Source organism: Streptopelia decaocto, assembly GCF_964273445.1.
Source record: "Streptopelia decaocto genome assembly, chromosome: 3".
Classification (NCBI taxonomy): domain Eukaryota; kingdom Metazoa; phylum Chordata; class Aves; order Columbiformes; family Columbidae; genus Streptopelia; species Streptopelia decaocto.
The window spans coordinates 97722996-97747696 of record NC_138656.1 but is presented as its reverse complement, the minus strand read 5'-3'; the positions used below and the strand labels follow the sequence as shown (position 1 = coordinate 97747696).

At 35.2% G+C, this 24701-nt stretch overlaps 1 protein-coding gene across 1 annotated transcript in view; it reads right to left on the bottom strand.

Moving 5' to 3' along the window:
• Positions 1 to 24701, bottom strand: part of CSMD1 (CUB and Sushi multiple domains 1) — a gene marked incomplete at both ends in the record, with an annotated part of 1064284 nt that overhangs the window by 513068 nt on the left and 526515 nt on the right. The window contains 2 exons of the mRNA XM_082048870.1: positions 3259 to 3466; positions 13245 to 13439. Coding sequence (XP_081904996.1) covers positions 3259 to 3466; positions 13245 to 13439 — 403 coding nt within the window. The remainder of the gene's footprint in view (positions 1 to 3258; positions 3467 to 13244; positions 13440 to 24701) is intronic.

The window sequence follows — 24701 nt, the reverse complement described above, 5'->3', positions numbered from 1 at the left end:
GAAAAATAAATTAAAAGTTAAAATATAATAATTTTAGAATAATTCTTAGCATCATAATCACGTTTCATTCATACTGCAATAGTCTAAGACATTATTTTTTGTCAAATTAGTTTTCAGTCTTGCAAAAATTATGGCAAAGGCATATTTACATGAAAAAGCCTGAGTCAGGCCTATCTATGCTCATGTGAGTTGCCCAGCTTTACTTAACCTGCAAATAATAAAATATTCAGTCCAAATTTAAAAAATAAACAAACAAACAAACAGAAAACAACCCACCTCAGTCTTAGGGAGTCTTTGGAAAGGCTCATTAAAAGATTCTCAAAAGGATGCTTTCCTCAAGTGATATATTCCTGATTTTAATTCAATACCATGTTCATTCAGCCTGGGCTTTTCAAATACTTCTTGACACTATCTCTAGATTCAAGCTTCATTTAAGTACCATCTAACTTAAGGTGAAGTCTAAATGGTCATGTTTGGAAGTATGTAAAAAGTTATATTTAATGTTCAAAAATTACGCAAGCAACTCTTTTTTTTTTTTATTTCTTTTCTAATTTCTCATAGTTAACAATAGAGTAGCCCTTCAGATTAAAAAAATCCAGCCATTTGGTAGACATGGAGATGGACACCAGACAGTGCAAAGAGGCTCTTTCTGTTACGCTCCCAGAAGAACTGTATTCAGCATTGCGAACAAGACCTTACCAACTCAAGATAAACATGTTTTACATCTAAAACTCCTTTACGTAATATCATATTGTGCAAGTTAAGCAAGTTATTTAAATTCCAAAAGATTTCTTTCATTTACAGTCTAACTAATAATACTTTTAAATCCTTCACAGATTAAAAAGCTTATTCTACCTTGTTTGCATTCATTTTCAAACACTAATGTTCATCTTTCTAAGCCTGTTGACACTCATATTGATCCAAAGCAGGATTAAAAATGTGGTCATCCATATGTGAACATCTATTCAAGATCCAGAGCTATATAACTGCTCTTTAGAAAAAAACAAATAAACAAAAAACCAAAGACAAACAAACCCCCACAAACTTGAATTTCACTGCTTTACTTAAAAAAGGTCCATCCAGTTTTTACTATAATCATGATGGAACTACTTCTAACCTTGTTGATATGTCTGGAGAGGGTAATCCAGACCTATTGCACCATACAGTAAAACCACTAAAGAATTATCAGTCTGAAATTATTTTCTTTATTCTCAGTCTTTTATTAGCTTTTGCAGTGCTCCTATTTTGTCTTTCTATGTCTTTCTATTCATTCACTAGGAAAAAATTTGGCTTACTTTACACCAAATATTCCTTTATATGAAAAAATGATCATAATTACCAGATTGTGCTAGTGGAATATGTCTTCTAACACAGAATTACTGTATAAAGTTGTTGACACAATGCCAGATATAATAAAAGGGAGCAATTTTAAAAAACAGTCACATTTTAAGACAATACACCTCTAGACCACTAGTTCTAAGCACAAAGCAACTTCACATTTAAAAACACGATTGATTTTAGCAGATTACAACATGCGCTACATTTAGCATGGCTCTAAAGTTGCTGTGGCAACTGTTCTGGCTTAAATATAGATGAATGTGTAGCTTCATTCCAAATTACCAATAATCCTTTAAACATTTCTTATAAAACTTCCCCTAGCTTCTTCACATTTCTGTCAGTGATCCTAGGAACACATAAATCCTTAGCTTTTAATGATCAGAGTTTAACACTATTTTAAAAAAAATCTCCAACACAAAAACAAGTATCATGGAAAATGATAAAAAGATTTCTATTGAATTTTAGAAGAAATAGGTTTCTTATAATATCTCTGATTTCCAGTGTAACATTGATCAATACCATACGAGATCAATACAGAATATGTTTCCATTTTTTTCTGCTCATATTCTTCTACATCATCTACTGTCAGAAATCTTCTGGGGAATGTATATGTACATATGACTGTAAATGATTTTTTTTTCCTATATTTGCACGTTCATTTCAGTGACAGATTAATTTCTTGCAACAAAGTTGCAAATATGTTGTTGGCATCTACTAGAGCCTCATACACAAAATTAAATTGATAGATTTTTATGTTCCTTTAGTTTTTCTCCTTCAAGATTTCAGCTTCTACCCCTTAGAACCCTTAATAAGAAAACATCGGCCGTCATAACTGTCATGCATGTCTGTGCATGACAGGCAAAAGGGGCACGCACATATTGTAGTTCATACAGTCAGACACAGCACTTAATTTGATACAAAGCTCTTTCACTGACTTCTGTTACACAATTTTTGGTCATGTGGAAATGTGAAGGAATAATCTTTTTATATAGATCCAGAAGGTTTTGCATATTTGCCAAGCATGCTTGCCACACATTTTTATTTAATAGAATTTTTCAAGAAATATGATGCTACCTAGAATTTTGCAATTATTAATATATTGTCCTGTCTAGCCTATCATGACATTAAAATAATAGTGAGGTTGCTTCAGATCTTCAATAAGGCATTCTGATGATAATAACCATCAGTCATCTGTAAGCAGCAGATCTGTATTTTTTTTCTAGGCTACATTTTAGAGCAATGTCAAGCACAAGATGTTCTCAGAGATTAAAAAAATTAAAATCTATATATGCAGCATACAGAGAAATCCTAATATAAACTGTTCTGCAATTTAATCCATTCCAATAGACAGAATTAGCATCTTTTACTTAGGACAGAGAATGTAGATTTAGTATTGCAATTACTAAGCCCTAATGTTGCAAAGCAAACGGTTTTAACATCAGACAAGATAATAATACATGCATACCTGAGTATATGTAGTAAGACTGAAGTATAACCTGTTTAGGATAAGACAGCATCTATTTGCTCTCTATATATTTCTGTTTTACTGTGAGTCTGAATTCTGCTCACTACTTTCATTTTTGGCATACAATATCATGATAAGCCATGCAAGACTCATCAGAAAATGTTCCAATACGAAGTTTGAATATGTAATATCAACAAATGCTCACTGCTAAGGCACCTTACAGATATACCTCTTGAAGATGGAGGACAATAAGAGGAAGGATCAAGACTTGGAAAGGAGCAGAAGGAAATTACTGTCTTTTTTTTCAATTCTGTAGCGTGGAAAGAACTAAAGGAAAATACGTAACACAACTACTAACTATTAACAGGTAGAAAATATCTTAAATATCCTTTAACATTTTTCAAAATACCAAAAAAAGAAAAAAAATGAAGATCTTTGCAAGATCTCTGACTTACCATATTGATGGTGCTTCTGTCCCACTGATCTCTAAGAAGTCATATCCTTCCTCTAACTGGAAGTCAGTAAAGACCAAAGCAATGGTATCTCCTGGTTCAGCCAATATGGTCCAGGTGCAATCAGCATTATTTTCATACTCAGAAGGGAAGTGAGGACTTGCAATAGTTCCGCTTGTCCCACGTAGTGTCCCTCCACAAGCTCCTTCAGCTGATGAACAGAATATCAATTACTAGTGGAGCTGCACTTTAAATAAGTCAAGCATCATCTTTGTTTCTGCACAGCAAACCCAGCTCTTCTCTTCTGTGCATATAGTATCCATGAATATTTACAGAAATAAAATTCCATCCAGGCGAACTGAATAGAACATTTTTCTGGCCTTAAAACTGCAGAGATTTGTTTATTTCTTTGTTTGGGTGTGGTTTGTTGTGTTTGGGGGTTTTGTTTGTTTGTTCTCTTCTTGTTGGTGACACTTTATTGCCAGGATAAGCAAGGACAAGATCAGCAGAGAGACCTTGTATCAGCTGTTTTGCAGAACCTGTACTATGGCTCTGCGAAAGTGTTGAGAGAAAAAGCCCAAAAACTGGGCAGAGAAACACAGAAATATAGTTAGTCTCTCTGTGATACAGATTTAAAAAATCATTAACATTTATTTTCTGAAGTTCTCTCTAATTTGTTATAACTATTTAAAAAAAAAAAAAAAAGTAGAAAAAAAAATCATAGATTTAAATACTGTCCTGAACTAGGAAGCTTTAATAAAATTATACTTACAATTCTCAAGTTATTTGTTATGAAACAAGATGTTTACAGATGGCAAATAAATTCAGAAAGTTTTGTTGCCAAATGGACCCTCCAAGGTCCACATATCATCAGTTGTTAACATTTTTTTTTTAGTGTCTATGAACTCAATTTCAAAAAATACAAACTACCGGAAGACTGGAATGTTGTTAAATAGGTTACCAAAGTGTTTAGCAGACTTTTTGTACTATTCTTTGACTGATAACATTTCACTGAAGCTTTAAAGATACACTGATTTTATTAGCATTGGATATTAAAATATCTATATTTTTTTTTCCTAAAAAAAAAGTCATCCATGCAATCCATTGGAATAAGAAATTAGAAACACACAAAGTGGCTTTTGATGTGCTGTAATACAGCTATGAAAGCTACAACAGTAGTAATTAAAAATAGTTCTGCATAGGTGAATGATCAGGAGGAGCATTTAATTTTTCCCCATTTTATCATCTTTACTTACTGCTACTATCATTAGAAATTACTTGCATACTATAAGTGCATGTGGAGATTTAAAAACAAATAGCTTGACAAGGTGTATGACAGAAGGAACTTACAGTCTAATTAGGATAATAACTGAATGGCTAATTAAGACAACAGAGATGGGTAGGAGTAGAGTTGCTCTTCCCAATCACAGTTGAAAGCCTGTCAGTGAAAGTGAGTTTTAAGGGAAGATTTGAAGGAAAAAGGATTCACTTGATTCAAAGAAAGAGGGATACTGTGGCTGGACATTAAAAAAAAAAAAAAAAAAAAAAAAAGGAGACTGGTAAAAGAGGATAAATAGTTAATCAGGGACAGAAATAACAGGAAGAACTGAGAGAAATGCAGACACAGAATAATTTCTTTAAGTAATATACAGGCCACTAATTTACTAAAAGAAGGAGAGAAAGCTACTAAGTAGATTTGAACAAGTAGTTATCTTTACTTTTCTATATGAGAAATAAATTTTGACATAAAGAAATGTAACATGACCTTGGCTGCTTCAGCCCTTTTGAGTTTTATGATTTCTTGGCACACAAATTTCTTAGAGGAAGGCAGGTTTTTTTTAACAAATTTCATATCTTACTTGCAGACCCTGAAATTTATGTGTTTTTGTTTTTTTTTTTTTTTTTAAATGAAGAAGATTTAGGGGTGCAATAGATCTACACTCCTAAAAGATTTCTTTTCGCTGGTGAAATCAGGCTGCTTTTCTGATTCCTCCATCAATTCTTAGCTTTTTGCACAGTGCATATTGAAAGGTTCATTGTGTCTCTGAGGGGTAAAAGGGGAAAGGAATTAAAATTTAAAGAACTCATGGACCAAGCTGGGAATCAGAATTCAAATTCCTGGTGCATGATACATGCAAAGATCACAATAATTAGAAATTTTTGTAAAACTCTAATAAATCAGAAAGGGAAATCAAGGCTTTTTATCCAACAATATCTAGAATGACACTTTTTTCTTTTTTTTTTAACTGTATCGCTTTCAAGCACTTCAAAACATCATCTAACCCAGAAAAGAAAAACAAATTAACTTGATACATCCTGTGCCAATAATTCAGCACAGAAACTAACATTGAGTTATTGATTTCCGCTGTGGTCATAATCAGTATCAAAGTTTTTTTGAACCATCAAAACCCAAAACCTGATGATTTCCACCCTTTCTTTTTTCCTGCTTGTTCATATTTTGTCATAACAGTGTGGGATTTCATTTTTTTTTAAATAATCAAAATGTAAGAGTATGAGTTCCAGTTAACAATGAATGTAGCTTCTACCTGCGTCCTTGAAAGCCAGCAAGCAGGTTTTTTCTATCCAGGGTAACCAGTAAGATGTGCAAAATCCTAAATCAGCCATAAGTTTTTGGTACTAGCTGCTTGCTGATAAATTTTGTTATGACAACATTTTCAATTACACCATCTCCCACTATGTTTATACTGATGCTAAGTAACATGCTAGTGGTAATTACAATGCTACTCAGTGTTTCTGCCGCAGAGCCCTTGAATAAGCTTTGAGCTCTAAAAAGCACTGACTTTTATAGCTAACAAGGAAGGCTTGTATAGTTGATGATTTCTGGGAAAAACATGCAAAAATCTAAATTTATAAGCTGTGCATTACCAATGAAAGCCAAAGGAATTTAGGCTACTACAAATATCTGCCTACAGGGATGCATAGGTTTTTAATCTATTCATAGGAGAATTTTTAAGAGATTTGCAAGAAATCAAGTTAGCTCAGAAATGGAAAGGGAACATTAGCCAGGTAAGACCACAGAAACTAACTCAGACCAGAAAGCTGATATTTTCTGTCTGACAGATGTGGATGTGTTAGGGAAAGACTACAGAAAACAGCAAGCTGCACAGAATTATCTTTCCTCTGACATATTTCCCATGTTCCAGAAGCCTGTGTTTTGAGGACTTCTTTCATCATAGGTGGCACCCAGGCTAAGGCAAACAGATTGTTGCATGCTAAAATGTAATGAATTGCCTAAGAATGAGCACAGGAAGGCAGGAGGGTAGAAGACACACTGCTCAGAGGGTAGGAGACATAAATGGTTCAGACATATGCTGTGTTTCACTAGCTAGCCTCAGAACTATTTGGTCACCTTGGACTGATCATCCTTCTTGGCCATGGCCTTCTCTATGTTATGCTTTCGAGAGAGCTAGAACAGTGCTTGGCAATCTAAATGTGTCACTGTGCTTGGAGTAATTTGATAGCAGATAGTGCCTCAGTGCTCATGAATTCATACTCTAAGTGATTAACAAATAGCATTTTATAATGTGCAAGTAATTAATTCCAAGCACTTATGGTTATTTTCAAGTTGTAAGCAACTGCACAAAGTGGTGTTTGTATCAGCAGAAATGACTACTTGAAGTATAAAGCTACAAACATTTGGGTCTCTCAGTAACCTGAAATTAAGTGCTCTGAATTTAGAGAATATGCATTTTATATATAGCATGCATGAAAACACATACGGCTGGCAACACTTGATAAAAAAAATATATATATTGTATAGATACGTAGCTCAGATAATAGAGATAAACATATCCATCAAGTTAATGTATGTAAAAATCAAAAGAATCACTGAGGAACCATGGCAGTCAAGGAAAAATCTTACATTTTTCTTCAAACTAGAAAGAGTCATTTCACCAAAAATAACAATCTGAAACTTTTGGTAAACTGTGTTTTGCATAAGTGAGATCTTGCTGTAAGTAAGGTGCACACCCTGCGAAGCGGATATTCAAGGATGCAGTAAGAACAGAAACAGTAACTTAGAAAAATTCTTTATTTAAATTGGTTTAGATATCTTTTGAACATTCAGTCATTTTTACTGGACTTTCCTCTCCTTGCCACACAAATGCCTTCCAGTGTGCAATGTTCTGTGTTCCTTTTTTTATACAAAAACTAATAAAACATTTAAGGAAGTGAAAAATGTTTATTCCATAATATTATTCCATAATAGCAAAACCAAAAAACCCCAAACATATAAAACTCATCTAACCTTTTGGAATTAATTTAGAATCTGAATTTAAATAATCAGAATTGACTATTCAACTTTAGTTTATACTGAAAGGTCCTCATCTGAAAGATCCTTTTACCACATTACTATTATAACTATTAAAAAACATCTCTAACTTGCAGAGAAGGATTCATAGTAATAAAGAAAATGTTACTATCGTTATGTCATTTGTACTAATTTTCTTACCTCTTTATCACTAGCAACAGAATAGATACAATTAAAAACTTTGATGAAATTTTGTGAATCGTCATCAAACGGCATATCACCATCTAGAGTCTTATTTTCTAAGTTATATCAACTAAAGAAAATTGCAGCCTTAGAGGTTCTAAATAAACCATAGGCATTCATTATTTAGCATCCTTTATTAAAAATACCACTGAAAAAGTTTTTTATTTATTGAGGTTGGAGCACAGCCCTGCAGAGAGAGATCTGAGGGTTTGGGTTTCGGTGAATGGTAAGTTGAACATGAGCCAACAGTGTGCCCTAGTAGACAAAAGGACCAACTGTGTCCTGGGGTGCATCATGTACAGCATTGCCACCTGGTCGAGGGAGGTGCTTGTCCCATTCTACACTGCACTGGTGCAGCCTCACCTCATGCACTGTGTGCAGTTTTGGGTGTCTCAATACGAGAAGGACATCAAACTATCAGACTGTGTCCAGAGGAGGGTGACCAAGATGGTGAAAGGCCTCAAGGGCAAGACTCATGAGGAGTGGTGGAGGTCACTTGGCTTGTTCATCTTGGGGAAGAGAAGGTTGAGAGGTGACCTCATTGCACTGTACAACTTCCTCAAGGCGGGCAGCAGAGGCAGAGTTGCTGATCTCCTCTCTCTGGTGACCAGGGACAAGACATGAGGAAATGGGATGAAGCTGTGTCAGGGGAAGTTCAGACTGGACGTTAGGAAAAGGTTCTTCACTGAGAGGGTGGTCAGTCACTGGAACAGTTTTCCCAGGGAAGTGGTCACAGCACTAAGTCTGTCAGAGTTCAAGGAGTATCTGGATGATGCTCTTATAGTTATACATTTTATTTTCAGGTAGTCCTGAGAGGAGCAGGGAGTTGGACTTGATGATTTTTATGGGTCCCTTCCAACATAAGATACTCTGATTCCATGATTCTATGATTTATTAAATTCATTATTTAATGGCATTTTTCTTTAGTTCATTTGTGAAAAAGTAGATAATTGTACCTCATTTAATAAAATTCTTCTAGTACAGAAAATACAACTATGAAATAATCACGGATGTTTTCCCAGATATATGTTTTGGATATTTTGGAAATGGTTAATATGAGGAGTTACATGACTTTTTAAAATAAGACTTTAAAATTACCATTTTAAAATAGCTACTGATAAAAACCTGAAACCGAGTCATGGTATAACAATGCTGAGTTTTAGTGTGTCAATGCTAAATGCCAAGAAGACGAACTGCAAGATTCATGAAGATCAAAACCCCTGCTATGTGTTACAATGGTGTAGTATTACACAATCATCAGAAAACTCACTGATCTAACCTAGTTCCAACTGGCAGCCAGCTCTTTAACCGTCAAAATATTCAATTTTACTTGTTAATATTTTTTTTTAAATATTTTAGGTGTTTATAGGCTTTATTTTGAATAGGTAAAAGCCAACACCTGTTCTTCTGTTCTGTGTTTCAAAAATTAGAAAGTTGTCAGAAGGTTGGGGGTTTTTTGTCTGTCATCACTTTAACCCAGATGTACTGAATCCCAGATAGGTTCTGTAATCAGTTTGCCTCCCTTTCTCAATTGATTCTTTTGCTGTTGATCAACTTCACATAAATTAAATACTCATTAGACCATGCATCTAAGATGAATCTTTTTCTTTCAAGGGTTTTCAAAGGACACTTCAAAATAATTTGGATTGCTCTCTAAGTAGAAAGGGATTTATTTTGTTAAAATTTCAGAAATTACTGTGGTTTAGGAAAATGTTGTCTATCTTATGTATATTAAAAAGTCAGATTTCTCACTTCAAGTCAATAGTATGTGCAAAACAGAAATAAAGAAATTGTTGTCATTTGTTTAGGCACCTGTAGGCATCAATTGCAGCTGTAGGACTACTTTGAACATTTTAGCTTTGATGTTTTAGTGAGCTTGATCTAAGCAGACCCCAGTGCCTAGTGGGGTTGTGCAAAGTTATTTGCCCTGAAAATACTGGACTCAATGCGGTAGTCTTGTAATTTCTGGGGCTTGAGATTGGTCCATTTTTTCTTTGTAAACATTGTGCTTGATTTAGTAGCCTTTTACAATTCTTATTTATTCTGTCTTATCAAAGACCTATTCCTATTCCAAAGACCCCTCCATCCACCCTGGAGAGTAAATTTGATCTATTAGTTAACATAGGTATAAATTTCAAATAAGACCGAAATAGTGATGGACAAACTAGTTTACCTGGCAGAAATGTTCAGTTATTATAATAACTGATAGTACACGCTTGAGCAAACTTAAAATCAAAACTCCAACTCTGCCACCTTTTTTATGCAAAAACATGATCTTAAGAGTGGATAGCTAGATTAAGAAATTCAAGATTAATGAACAGTCTGTAATCTCATACTCTCCCACAGGAAAAATAATCAGTCTTCTGGATATCTTATAAAGAGTGTCTTCTTTTTCAGGTAAGTATCCTAAGCTGTTTTCCAGTGATATGATGATACAGCACTTCAGAATATATTTTTATTCTAATGCTGATAATGATCCCTTAAAATAACAGCCTACGACAAATTAATAGTAAAGACCTAATTTTGAAGCAAAAAGATAAAATGTTGAAATCTTTAAGGGCAATTTAATGACTGTTGCAGATTTCATGTAAATATATATATATGTGTGTGTGTATATATATATATAAAAATAATTAGAAAGTTGCTCCAGTTATTTCAAGAAGTTTGTGTGCAGTTACAAAATGTTTCATTTTTTTATGACAGTCCCTTACGTTTGTTTTTCAATTTTAGTAAGTCATTGTATCTTCCTCTGATGTTAAGTTTGCTCATGTTCATAAGTTCAGACTGAAGTCCTCTTTTGAATTATTTGAATTTACTATATCATTCTGGGTATGTTGACCATACTTTCATTGTACTTTCATCTCATTTTTGTTCCTGTCTTCCAGTCATTTATTGCACAGATCCGGCTTTGACCTGGCATCTTTTAATTTCTTTTATCAGGTCCCTCCATGCCTACTGATACACATTAAAACAATAATATATAAATATAAATATAAATATAAATATAAATATAAATATAAATATAAATATAAATATAAATACAAATACAAATACAAATACAAATACAAATACAAATACAAATACAAATATAAATATAAATATAAATATAAATATAAATATAAATATAAATATAAATATAAATATAAATATAAATATAAATATGTGTGTGTGTGTAAATATATACGTACTTAGACACACATATATATAAAAAAAGAATACTTGTAGCTGCGTCTGTATCTGCATGGGCTGTGGTCTAGTCAGTCCTACACTACTGTGTAAGAACTTGTAAAGTATATCCTGACTGCTTTTCCTGAAACACGTCTTTGACTTCTTATTTGACCAGTGACAATGAGTTTCATTGAAATTTCATCTCAATGTAAACATTGCATCACCCTTTCAGATTTTTCTGAAAATGAACAAAATTGTTCAGGCAGGAATCTGCCATGTCACTGTAAAAATTAGATTTGGGAAAATATTCTCACTTTATCATATAATGAAACATCAATAAGCAGAATTGTTGGTAAATTTATTTTTCTTTACCTTTATATTTTTTAGGTTTTTGTTTGTTTGTTTATTTGTTTTAATAAAAGGATAAATGCTGAGATCAGAACATCTTTTTCTCCTCCTTAAACTTATAAAATCACATTTGTCTGATCTCAGATGTTGAAAAAAAATTACATGAGAGAATTTCTTGCTACCTCAGAAAGTATGGATAACACAAAAACCGTCAATTTATCTTTGCTAGATGTTTTAAAATATCAGCTCCGAATCTCTGTATTTAGCTTATCTTACTCTATAGTGAATCATGAACTCTTCTTTCTTTCTCCATTTATGTGTTCTAAGAATACCTTCTTGTTTATATATTCTTCACCAAAGTATTTCTCCAATAATATTTCTTAAATCTGGAACTTGACCTTTCTGACATATGATCTTTTTTACTAGTTTGTCGTCTTTATTTATTCTTTATTTTCCCTCCAATAACTGGGTGTCTTTTTCATAATATTTACATGGTCTTTCCATCACAGATATTTTCATTGTAAGAAAAAGCTTACCATTGTAATATCACTAATCCAATTAGTATTCCTAATGTTATCTTCATAAAAATCTAGGTTCATGTAACTATAATCAACTAGGGATTCTCAAAATTACTGAGAATTGAGAACCTAATTTTGCAAAGTTCATTTAGAAGTAGTCACATGTCATAAATCAGCTGTTAGTGGAGTTACTCCAGAGAATGAAATTAACTTTCAAAATGTTTTAGACTTGTAGTGCACAATATTTCAACACCAAGATAAATAAGGCAAATGTTTTGGGTGATGGGGCTGCCATTCAGACAGGCTTCAATGACAGGCTTTGATGAGCTGGAAAGATGAGGTGACAGGAATCTCATGAAGTTCCAAAACAGAAATGAAAAGTGTTATACCCTGAAGAGAATCATCACATGCAAAACATATTTGCTAGGTGACAGCTCTGACCAAATGACCTAAGGTCCTGGTGAAACACAAACTGAGTCAGTGGTGAACTTTTCACAGCATTGAAGGCTTACCTCATATTGCGGTGCATGAGCAAGAACATAGCCAGCAGATAAAGAGTTAAAGAGAGTTAGTTCATCTACTTGAGACTCAGGAGGCCCCATCTGAAATGCTGTGTTCACCGTAGGGTCCTCCAGTACAAACGAGATACTGACATTGACAGACTAGAACAAGTCCAGAGAAGGGCCGCTAAAACGGTTAAGATGCTAAAGAACATGATACATAAGACTAGAGAATGAAGAAAATGGATTTTTCAGCCCTGACAAGAAGAAGCTATAAGAAAATCTAACTGTGCTCTTTAGTTTAGGAAAGATGGAGCCAGAATCTTTTCCTAGGTCCACAAGATGAGAAGAGGAAATGGATATAATCTGTAAAAATGTAATTCCAATCGGACATGAAAATAAGGAAAGCTAAGCATTAGAAAATGTTTCCAGAGAGGCTTTAGAATCTCCATCCATGGAGATATTAAAATTTCTACTAGGCAAAGCCCTGAGCAACCTGACCTAACTTCGAAGTTATCCGTGCATTGAGCAGGAATTAGACTCAAAGGGATTAAAACACCAGACGTCCTTTTCAAAGATCATATTGTTGAGGATTTCAAGCTTCTCCTTCCTGGCAGAAAGTTTCCAAAAGCAGAAAGCTGCAAAAGCATTTGCCAGGTCCTGCTGTCAAATTGCTATAGCTATCCCTCATGTAAATGAAAAGGAAAAAAGATCAGTACATTATATCTGCCTCTGAATGTAAACTCTGGACAGCCATTGCTTCTGAATTGTGATTAATATTTTAAATGGTGTATATTTTTAGGCAGCATGTTAGTACATTTACACAAATAAAGTTAAAATAGAGTAGAATAAAATTAAATAAAATTAAATAAAAAATTATTTAATCTGCTATTTTTATTATTGCCTTAATATTTTAAAGATATTTCATGTCTTCATTTTTACCTCTGCAAAAAGGAACTGGGAAATCCCATGATGCACCATTTCCAGGACTCACAATACATGTCAACATGGCATGACCTTCCAGGATGTAGCCAGAGATACAGCTATATCGGCTTTTATCTCCAATGTTGAATCTTGTTCCATGAAGTACTCCTTTAGGTATTTCTCCTGGGTTGCCACAAGTATGACTAGGTAAAACTGTCAAAAGAAAGAAGGAAAAGTGTTATAGTTAAAATATGCCAAATAAAGTAATAAATGCTTGTCAAACAACTGTAACTAAATAATTGATTTAAGGCAAAATTAGACTATGGAATGTACTTTTGCAAAATATTTCAGTTTATAACATGCATCATCACGTTCAAAGCCAATTTCGAACTCAGTTTTTCATTTAACAGTCCTTCAGAGAAGTTCTTTACAGATCTATTTTCAAGCAAAATATCCTATATATTTTGCTGTTTCTCCCAAAACTCTGAATGAAGTAAAATAAGGTTTTGTTTTGTTTTGTTTTTCTTTGTAACTATTGCAAAAACACTTACACAACATAATTATGGATTCAGGCAGCGCAAGCCACTTTATGTACAGTTTTCATTTTCGTTGGCAGAATAGCAATTTAAAAGAAACCAATAATTAACTGGTCTCTGACAATAAATTAGTCCAAATTACATTTTAAAAGTTTGATTTCTGCTTATTTTCAAATTACCTTAGTTTCTAGAAAATAAATTAAGTCAATCTTTGTGAATAGAAACATAAAATATGACAGAAACAAAGACTAAGCAGTGACATTGGGCTGTTATGAATGGACATACTTATTTTCTATTGCAGAAAGTTACTACCATTTGTAAGCACTATTTATTTGGAAGAGATTGTCTTAGCTAGTCATCAGTTTCAAGATGATAGTCCTCCATCTAGGAGAAGCAAAAGCATGTGTTGGTGAGGACAAAAATGCAACTCTTTGTGTTCTTAATCTCATCTGAAAACTACTAATGGCAAGTCATTCCTTTCAATGAAGTAGTACAAATTAAAATAGTTTAATTTTGTTTAAAGCAGAACGAATAAGTGCAGGAAGCTGAAGTATGTCATGAAAAGAGCACAAAAGATAAATGTGTTCATCAGAGAAATGGTGGTCTGAAAAGCTCACATGCAATTCAGGTATTGTTACAGAAACCCCATGTCTCATGGACAAGTTCTTTTGTGCCACACTTCTCTCTTTCCTCAATCTACCCATCTGCACAATCGACATAACCATACTAACCTCACCAATCTGCATGTTGACAGGATTAATCACTCAATACATGCACATCCTCAGAGTGTTGTAGAGCATTATATCAATATATCTACGCTAATTAGGCCCCATTATACCATGTAAGTCAAATTATTGAATGCACACTCTCAATTCATTACTCAAACAGTTAGTCATACCGGCATTTAAATGTTCATGATTCCACTTAAGTTACAATGCAAATTATACAGGAAAATTTCAAAATGGCCCTAAAAACATAAAGCTAAAAAAAATTAAAAGAGAGAACACTTTCACTTACAACATCCTTTTATAAGAAAAATCCTAAAATCTACTATAAATACTAACAAGGTAACAAAATCCACATCATACTCTAATGAATGATAAAGTTAGATGAATTTTCTACCAGTCTTGCAGATCAGAGAGCTAGGATTTCTGTGCATTACAGGAACTACTTAAGGTTGTTGAGCAAGTAGCTACCAAAGCTAGAAACAAACGATATGATAACTGAATTATTTTGTGTTGTTTCAGCAGACTTAATAGAATAGCACATCTATATGAGTGGGCTCAATCACATTGGTGAGAAAGTCAGTGTTTGATCCACATGTAGGAGAATGAGAATATACAAAATAAAATAAGAAAGTGATTTTATATCCTTGGAATAACTGGAATACAACTAAGATACTAATTTACATTTGAAAAAATTGTAAACAGTGGTCCACTATATGCTAAGGCATACATTGTTATATGTTTTATAGAACTATCAAAAATGCTACATCTCTTTTGGCAAATTTTCTCCTTTTTGCTGCTTTAGTAATGATAGGTTAATACAAGTAGTTTTGCAAGACAAGTCAAACAAATAAAAATTTGTTACATGCTTTGACACAGGAGAATACCTGCATTTGAAACAAGAATCTTTCTTTTCTGTTATTTTCCAACCAAAGCATTTCTACAAAACACTGTAATATGAAGTGGTTTCATCATATGCTCTGGTGCAACAACTATGCAATGCAAAAATTGGCATTTATTTTTTATGATTGGGTGTTCTATCAAAAAAAAAACCCAAACAAACACCAAAGCAAACAAAAAACAAACAAATAAAAACAACAAAAACCCAAACAAAATCAACAACAACAAAACAAACAAACAAACAAACAAAACCAACCAACCAACCAACAAAACCAAACACTGTTCAAAGATGCTATGATTTCTCATAAACTGCCTTCTCAAGGAAAACACGTCAAAGTCTCTATCTGCCCTACACATGACAACTGGCATTGGATAACTGCTGAAATTATACTGCAATGAATCAGTCTTCTGTGTAAAAAGGTCTCCAACAATATGATGGTTTTCTGCCTCTTCTTATCACTACATCTGTTAAGAACTCCAGAAAAATTGGGTCTTGGCATCCTAAAACTGGCACACATTTTACCACAACCTCCTAAAAAACAGTAAAAGATGAATGATCAGAGAATGACAGTCATGTTCAATAATACATGTAATAGTTCAAAGGATTTCACCACTTGTCAAGATCAAGCATTCAAGTTTATTATTTATGTACTTTTCTAGAACTTTGATTGAAGTATATTAAGGTAGCTGCAAAATTTATTCTGTGCAGACTTTACTGATTCTAGTCTGGATCTAAAATGAATTATCCATTGAAGTTTCATAACAGTAACCAAAATAGTTTAATCTTTGGGTTATGAGAGTTATAGCTGACTAAAGCCATCATATGCAAAAGATATATATATGTCCATCGAGCTTTAAATTTTTTGCCAAGTTTTCAGTAAAAGATTCATATTTTTCTGTAGTGTTACTGAGGTGTCCTGTTAATAAGATTGGGAATGTGCAGTCTCTTTCTGGAGGAGGGTAGTAGAATCACTAGTGTCACAGCATCTTTTATTATCAAGATGCTTGATTCAAGAAATAATTTGATGTTCACTGTGCATTGAGAACAAATATAGACTATACTACACAGAAGCACTGAACATAATGATTTATACTGACCTAACCTATTAGGGTGTTCGCAGCATGCTTTATCTCATGTTTCTTCACTCAAATCCTTCTCACGTTTTTAAAAAAAACAGAATACTACAGTGTTTGGAAAGGAATCTTGTTAGTGTTTTAAGAGCAAAAATATTTACAATGGTATAGACAAGCAGACCCATCTCCTAAGATTTCCTCCTCAAAAGTCTATCTTTACCATTACAATAGAAATAAGAACCTGTGTGGACTTCACTTCCTCGTACAGACCAATCTCTACAGCACTCTACAGTAAGATTTATTCGTTAAATTAAAGCTAAAAGATGGGTCTTCTTCATATATTACCTGCATCTTCTTAAACAGTTGCACTATTTGATGCATGCACATGTTCAAAATCCCTAATAAAAACATGCGAAATGTTTTAACTCACTACCTAAACTATGTAACTATGTAAATGTTATGTAGTTTCTTGGTTTGATTTTTTTTTTTTTTTTAGAAAAACACTCAAAAGTTCATAACCTATATGCTAAAACATAACACTAAAGTTCATTATCAGACAGTGACAAAAGGCTAAACCACAGCAGTACTGTGGAATGCAATAGAGAAATGGCACAATTTTTTGACGATATATGAATAATCAACTAAAGGTTGTTAAATAAACTCATATTTAACAAATTACTCATTCTCAGATGGCCTGTAGCAGATTATTTATTTACACAGCCTTTTCAATATTCTTTCTGGATCTAAACTCCATATTTATTTGCAACACAGGCTAATTGAAAGCATATTCATAGCACCTTGGATGTAGTCATCCTTTGCTTTCACTTATGAACAGTTTCCTTCTTTTTGTTGTATATACTAGATTTCATCACCTACCCCTTTCTGATATATTGTAACAGAGAAATCACGTAAAATTAGACAGCAGTGGGTGATAATGAAAAGAAAAAAAACAAACCAAAGAACAAAATATAAATGTCATTGAACTGAATAAACTTTTGAATGACTATTTTATTCCACCTAAGTTTTCTTACTGCAGTCATCACACTAGAATGCAGGAGTCTTTAAATATGCAACAAGCAGTGCCTATACGTTTTTCCCATGTTTACTTCAAACCCATAATGACAGCTCCTGGAAATGCAATGTCTTGTTTCAGTATGGCATTTTTTGTACTTTGGTTTGAAAGGTCAAGTTAAAAAAGATACTTTCTAATAAACTTGGAAGGTTTTGAGATCTCTTTCAGCCCAACTCCTATTATTTCTTTGCAAGAATAAGGCATCTAGATTTGAAATTAATTACAAAACTATGAAAATTACCTTCACAAACTTTGTTGAGAGTGCTATTCAGTTTTAATCTGACAATGATTTCAGGAGAACATACTGGATATTTTTTCCTTCAGATATCATGAGCATCGACTAGATTGCAAAGATTGCCTGGAGGCCTTAATAGCAAAAAGCTCACACTGCTTAGGTCAATTAAAGATAACAATTTCACCCTTCTGTGAATCAGTTGGTCAGCTTTTACAGGCCAGTGACACACATGGTAGTTGGAACTAGAGAGTAACAATTCAAAAAACAGCTTAATTCAAATTAAGAAAAGCAGGAAGGGGAAGGAGGAAAGGAAGGAGCAAGGTACATGTTTTCCCTTCACTTATTCTACAGCTTTACAGGACTTTAAAAGGATGCATGTTATTTGTTCTTTTTCCTGTTCTTTCTGAAATGATTGGAGAAGTTTTCTGGGTTGTACCTAAATTCAGCCAAATGTGTTAATAATTGTAAACTTGCCTACTTTTTTGCTGTTCCGTGGGCCTTCTATTACAGTCCCCCTAGTGTTTCCTAACAGTACCTTCTTATACTGGTGGCCACAGGCAAAACCACACAAAAACGAAAGAGTTTAAGTTAGCAAGAAGTCAGAGTCCCTTGATATGGTTGATAGCTTTGGAATTACAACACTGGCAGGAATTTCAGCAGCTCTGTGGAGAAAATTTGGGTTACAAAAAATTTCAGGGCAGATGTAAAGATGTTTAATAGGTGTGATGCACGGCCCATGATACCCTGTCCACATGGCTACAGTAAATAGTGTACTTTGCGGTTTCATGCACAAATAGATGACATACATACGACTGTATTTCTGGAGTCAGAGAAGAAGAAAAAAATTTTTGAGGAAGATAATAACTGTACTTGTTATGAAAACAGAACAAAATATGCTTACAAATAGGAGAGGAAAAAACATTGGAATTTCTTGTGAGAATGACACTGAAATGGAAGTCTCTGCTCCAACTCAGAAAAGCAGCTTCATTTGAAAAGGAACTCAGGGGAAAAAGAAAATTAATAGCCTCCCAATCTACCAAAATAAAAGTGTTGTACTGAACAAAAGATGGACTTAGTAAGATACATATATGTATATACGTGTATAAGCATTTTCTTCAATAAATCTCTTTTGGAAATAATATATATTTTTTTCTAAGGTGAAAGTAATGAAATTTGCTTTGAAAAGCTAGTTCTAAAGAATTCTGTAGAACTGTACTTGCCATTTCTACCTAGAAAAAAGACTACAAAATCAATATATTTTATTTAAGTTTCTAATGTCTTACATTAAGTTCCATTACAGAACATTTCAACCTTCCTTTTTTTAAATAATTCCAAATGGTGAATAAATTTAAAAGCATGTAATATTTCACTGTCAACTTATTAAACAACTTTGTCCTTTCTATTTCCAGGAGCTATATAGAATGAGTAGTTAATTGATCTACTAATGCTGCTTTTCATATTATTATGGAACACTGTAGATGCATATAGGTCATTTGTTACAGGACAGAAACTGCACAGTCCTACCCTTTGAAGAATTTTTCTTTATTCTTAGGACCAACATGGCTGACAAATTTGCTTTCATGGATAGGACACTTTTTGGAAAGTGAAAGAGATGAAGAAGCTACAGCAGGTTGCCCAGACTATCTCTGTTTCAGTTTTGAGCATCTCCAAAAATGGAAACTCCATAGGCTTTCTGGGAAACCTTCTGCAGTGTTTAATGAACCTCACAGAAGAAACGAAAAAATATATGTGTATATATATAGATAGACATAAAACCCCCTTTTTCTTATGTTTAAATGGAATTTTCTACATTCCTCTTCATCTCCATAGCCTCTTGGCCTGCCAGTGGCCACCACTGGGAAAAGTCCAGCTGCAAGATCTTTACCCCTTCTCACAAGGGAATTTACACACTTCAGTATGATTCCCCTGAGCAGTCTCTTCTCCAGGCCAAACAGTCCCAGATCTCTGTTTCTTTTCAGGTCGAATGTGCTAAAATCTTAACCACCTTTGTGGCCTTTTGCTGGACTCACTTCAGTATGTGCTTGCCTCTCTCTTGTACTGGGGAGCTCAGAACTGGACACACCACTCCAGGTGTGGTCTCACTAGTGCTGAGCAGAAGTGAACATTCATCTCCCTCAACCTGCTTGCAGCACTCTGTCTAAAGCAACCCATGGTCTTCTTTGCCATAAGGGCATATTGCTGACCTGTGATCAACAAGTTGTCCTCTAGGATCCTGGGTTCTTCTCTGCAGAGCTGCTTTCCAGATGGTCAGCCCCCATCCATTACTTGTGTCTGGGGTTATTTTCTCCCAGGTGTAAGACTTGGGATTTCTCTTTGTTGAGCACTATAAGATTTCTGTTTGCCTACTTTTTCATCCTGTCAAGACTCCTTTGAATGGTAGACAAACCATCTGGTATATCAGCCATTCCTCCGAGTTTTGTATCACTTGCAAACATACTGAGCATGTGCTTTGTTGCCCATGTCATTAATGAATATGTTAAAAAGTACTGGGCTCAGTAATGACCCCGTTTGTACTTCAACAGTGATGGGCCTCCAGCAAACTGAGCATCTTTTCCAGATTTTAACTTCCAGTTCAACAGGAGGCTGGAAGAGTCAACATGAAGTCACTGAGGGTTAATCATGCCTGACCAATCTGATTGCCTTCTGTGAAGAGATGACCGGCTTAAAGGACTAGGGAACAGCAGTGGATGATGTTTACTTTGCCTTCAGCGAAGCTTTTGACAAGGCTCTCCACAGTAGCCTTGTAAGAGAGACAGTGGAGCATGAAATGGATAAGGTAAGATAGGGTGGAAATTGGCTGGAATGCAAGATTCAGAGTGTTGTGACCACCAGTAAAGAGCTCAACTGGAAACTGGTTGCTAGTTGATTACTCGAGGGTTGATAACAGAGATGATATTCTTTAATACCTTTTATTGGAATGGGAGCTGGAATGAATTATCTCAGAGCTCAGGATGACACCAAACCAGGGAGGGGCCATACATTGAAGGTCAGAACTGCCATTCTCCAGACTGATGAGATCCCTTTGAAATATCATGACACAAATATAATGAAATTCAACAAAGGCAAATGTAAAGTTTTGCCCCCCAGACAGTGTAAAACTATGCAACTGTACAATGTGGTGCCAGCTGGCTGGGAAGCAGTTTGGCAGAAAGGGACCTGGCAATGTGCTTTGGCAGCAAAGATGCACAACTGTACCCCAAGCTGTAGAAGAGTAAAACAGCAGCCAGCAGACCAACGTAAATTATTCCTCACCTCTATATTGTGTTTGTGAGTCCACAGCTGGAGCACTGTGTCCCATTTGGGGCTTTCCACTACAAGGAGGACAATAACATAAGACATTAAATTCAGTGGAGGGCCACTGAGGCACTTGTCTTCTGGGGCACTTGTCCTGTGATGGGAGGATGAGAGAGCTGCATTTGTTCAGCCCGGAGAAAATAACAGAATGTTCTGAGTTGGAAGGGACCCACAAGGATCATCAAGTCTAACTGCTATCCTTGCATATGACAGCCCCACAGTTCACACCATGTGTCTGAGGGCATTGTCCAGTCTCTTCTTGAATACTGTCAAGCTTGGAACCATGACTGCCTCCCTGGGAAGCCTGCTCCAGTGCTCCACCACATTCTGACTGAAGAACTTTTTCCTAATGTCTGACCTAAACCTCCCCTGGGACATCTTCCTGCCATTCTCTTGGCTTCTGGCATTGATCGCTAAAGAGTTCGGCTTCTACTCTTCCTCCTCCCCTTGTGAGGAAGCTGTGGAACATGATGAGGTCTCCCCTTAGTCTCCTCCAGGCTGAACAAACCAAGTTACTCAGCCACTCCTCATACGGCTTCCTCTCCAAACCCTTCACCAACTTTATAGCCCTCTTCTGGACACCCTCCAATAGCTTTATATCTTTTTTATCCTGTGGCGCTCAGAACTGCACACAGTGCTGCAGGTGAGGCTGCACCAGTGCAGAGCAGAGAGGGACAATCATCTCTCTCGCTCAGCTGGCAATGCTGTGCTTGATGCACCCCAGGACACGGTTGTCCCTCCTGGCTGCCAGGGCACACTGTTGGCTCATGATCAACTTGACATCCACCAGAATCTCCAGATCCCTCTCTGTGGAGCTGCTTTCCAGCCTCTCATCCCACAGTATGTACAGCCAGGGTTGCCATGTCCCAGGTGCAAAATCTGGCACTTGCCCTTGTTGAACTTTATGCGGTTGGTGATTGCTCAGTTCTTCAGTTTGTCCAGATCCCTCTGCAGGACCTCCTCCCAATTTTGTGTCATTAGTGAACCTACTTAGTATTCCCTCAAGTCCTGAGTCTAAGTCATTTATGAAGACATTGAAGAGGGCTGGCCCTAAAATGGATCCCTGCAGAACCTGCTAGTGACTGGTCACCATCTCCACATAACTGCGTTTACTAGAACCTTTTGAGCACGGCCCATCAACCAATTGCTCACTCACTGCATTATGCGTATATTCTTGTCCAGGAGGATACTATGAGATACAGTATTGAAGGCTTTAGTGAAATCCAAAAATATCACATCGACAGGCTTCCCTTGGTTAACTGGTTGGGTAACCTTGTTAAGCAGGACTTTCCCCTCATGAACCAGTGCTGGCTGCGACCAGTGACTGTGTTGTCAATCAGATGTTTTTCAATAACTCCCACAACAATCTTCTCCATAATTTTGCCAGAAACCGAAGTGAGGTTGACAGGCCGAGGTCATCCCTACTGGTATTCTTAAATAATAGACTGGGGCAACATTTGGCAGCTTCCAGTCAACTGGGACTTCTCCAGATTCCCAGGAGCATTGAAAAATCATGGAGACAAGCCTCGTTACGTTATCAGCCAGTTCTTTAAGCACCCTTGGATGACTGGTTTGGAAAGAGGGAACCTTAATCCTGTTTCCATATACCTAATGTGAGAGCATAGAGAAGACTTTTCTCCAAGGTGCATGGTGACACAATGGGAGGCAATGGATGTAAGTTGCAACAAAGGAAATTGCATGTAGAATTTAGAATGTTTGTTCATTTTTTTTCCAGCTTGAAGGCAGCCATGGATTGAAATAAGTTGCCCAGAAAGACTCTGAAATCTGTCCTTGGAAGTATTCAAACCATGACAGGACAAGGCCCTACGCAGTCTTATATAATTTGGCCCTTCTTTTGTAGGGATGAGTGAGTGCTAATCAAACAAACACCAGAGACCCTTTCCAATTTAAATCAGTCTATGTTTCCATGTTCAAGAAGTCTGCTGGCAAACAACCCCCTTTAAAACCAATGGTAGCTAGTGCTAGCTAATCTGATTCTAACTTTTTTCCTAATTGTTATGATCCTGAGCTTCAAATGTACTTGTGACTTTGGTTATATGGTTGTGGAACACAGATCATGCACTCACAGACAAAATGGTAGTATCTAATGTAATACAGAGAATTGGTCCACAGCTAGGGCCGTGGTTTCTATAGAAATAATAAAAAATAATTCTGTATTGAAGTTCTGATACTTAAGAAGTCCTTGGTATTATACAGATAAGGTGAAAGCACTTAATAAGAAAAATAATATGTAAAAGGAATGCCTCCCACAGGAAATATAATTTAACAACTACTCTCTATTGGCACTATCGCTAAATTAATTTTGACTCTATACAATAGTTTTTTATTGTATTTAATAAAGACTTCTATGAACACTCAATTTTTAGCCTACTTTATTTATCTAGTGTATGTATATATTATAGATACATATACACATTAGATCAAACCAGGAAATATTTAGTTTGAATGCCTCCAGTTTTAATTTGTTTCTTAATAAATGATCTCGGGTTTTTTGCAAAACCTCTTCCAGTAGCTGGTGTGTCAGAGAACAAATCTCACCCAATACAACAATCTAAGCTTACTATTAATCTATTTGGTGGGGGAGGTGTCAAGGAAAAAAAAAAAAAAAATGCAGAGAATTTTCACCTTTATTACCCCCAAAATGAAATAAGGACATTTTTCCCTATCCCAGAGTTCCAAAAAATTATTATCAGAATCTACTACTAGAAGGGTAACACGAAAATTTTTGTCATCAACAAGTATGCACATACGTGCATCCACACAGACACACAACTAACCCTGAAAGCTTTAGTCTGCAAGTTACTTAACAATGGTTATTTATATCCTTTTTAAAAATTATTTTATAAAAAAATAATGTATTTCATTTGGTTTATGTAGGGGAAGGAAGAGTTCACTCCCAGCAACCAAAACATACAAAGTAGAAGGTTGTGGAATACCTGACAATCAAGGCATGTTTGGACTTCGAGGTGCCAAACGCAGCCTTCAAGAATCTACACAGTACAGAAACATACATACTGTAGCATCAAATGTGGCCCACTATTTATCTGCTGGAAACTTTTTTGTTTAGTCTGTCTTTGTTGGGCCTACTTGAGATTTTTTTCTTTAAAAACAAACAAAAAAAACCTACAGCCTTACTAGCTTACAGAAAGAAAGCTGTTATGTTTATTATCGTTAGCTGAGAATGTAGAGACTTATATTTTCATAGAATCCAAGGATAAGAGGAAATCTCTTCCCTGTTGTGTGTCTGTTTCTGTATCTGTACATTCATAAATCATTGCAATATTTTCCAGATAAAACACTTGGATCACATAACTTCTCAAAGTTACAGCTCTCTTGTTCCACAAGTATTTATCCAATGGTGTTTGTCCATCTCTAAGGATGTGCAAAATTGTATTGGATTGCAAAGCTATGAAAATCCTTTGGGAGTAGGCAGCAACTTTAAAACTCTAATACATCTTCCACATTGAGATTGATATTTTAATTTTCTTGTGCAGGTAATAATGAAAGATTGATGGATTTTATTTTTAGTGTGTTTACTTTTACTATAAAGTATGCAACAAATGTCTTGCCATTTGTTATAAGACCATAAAAGTCAAT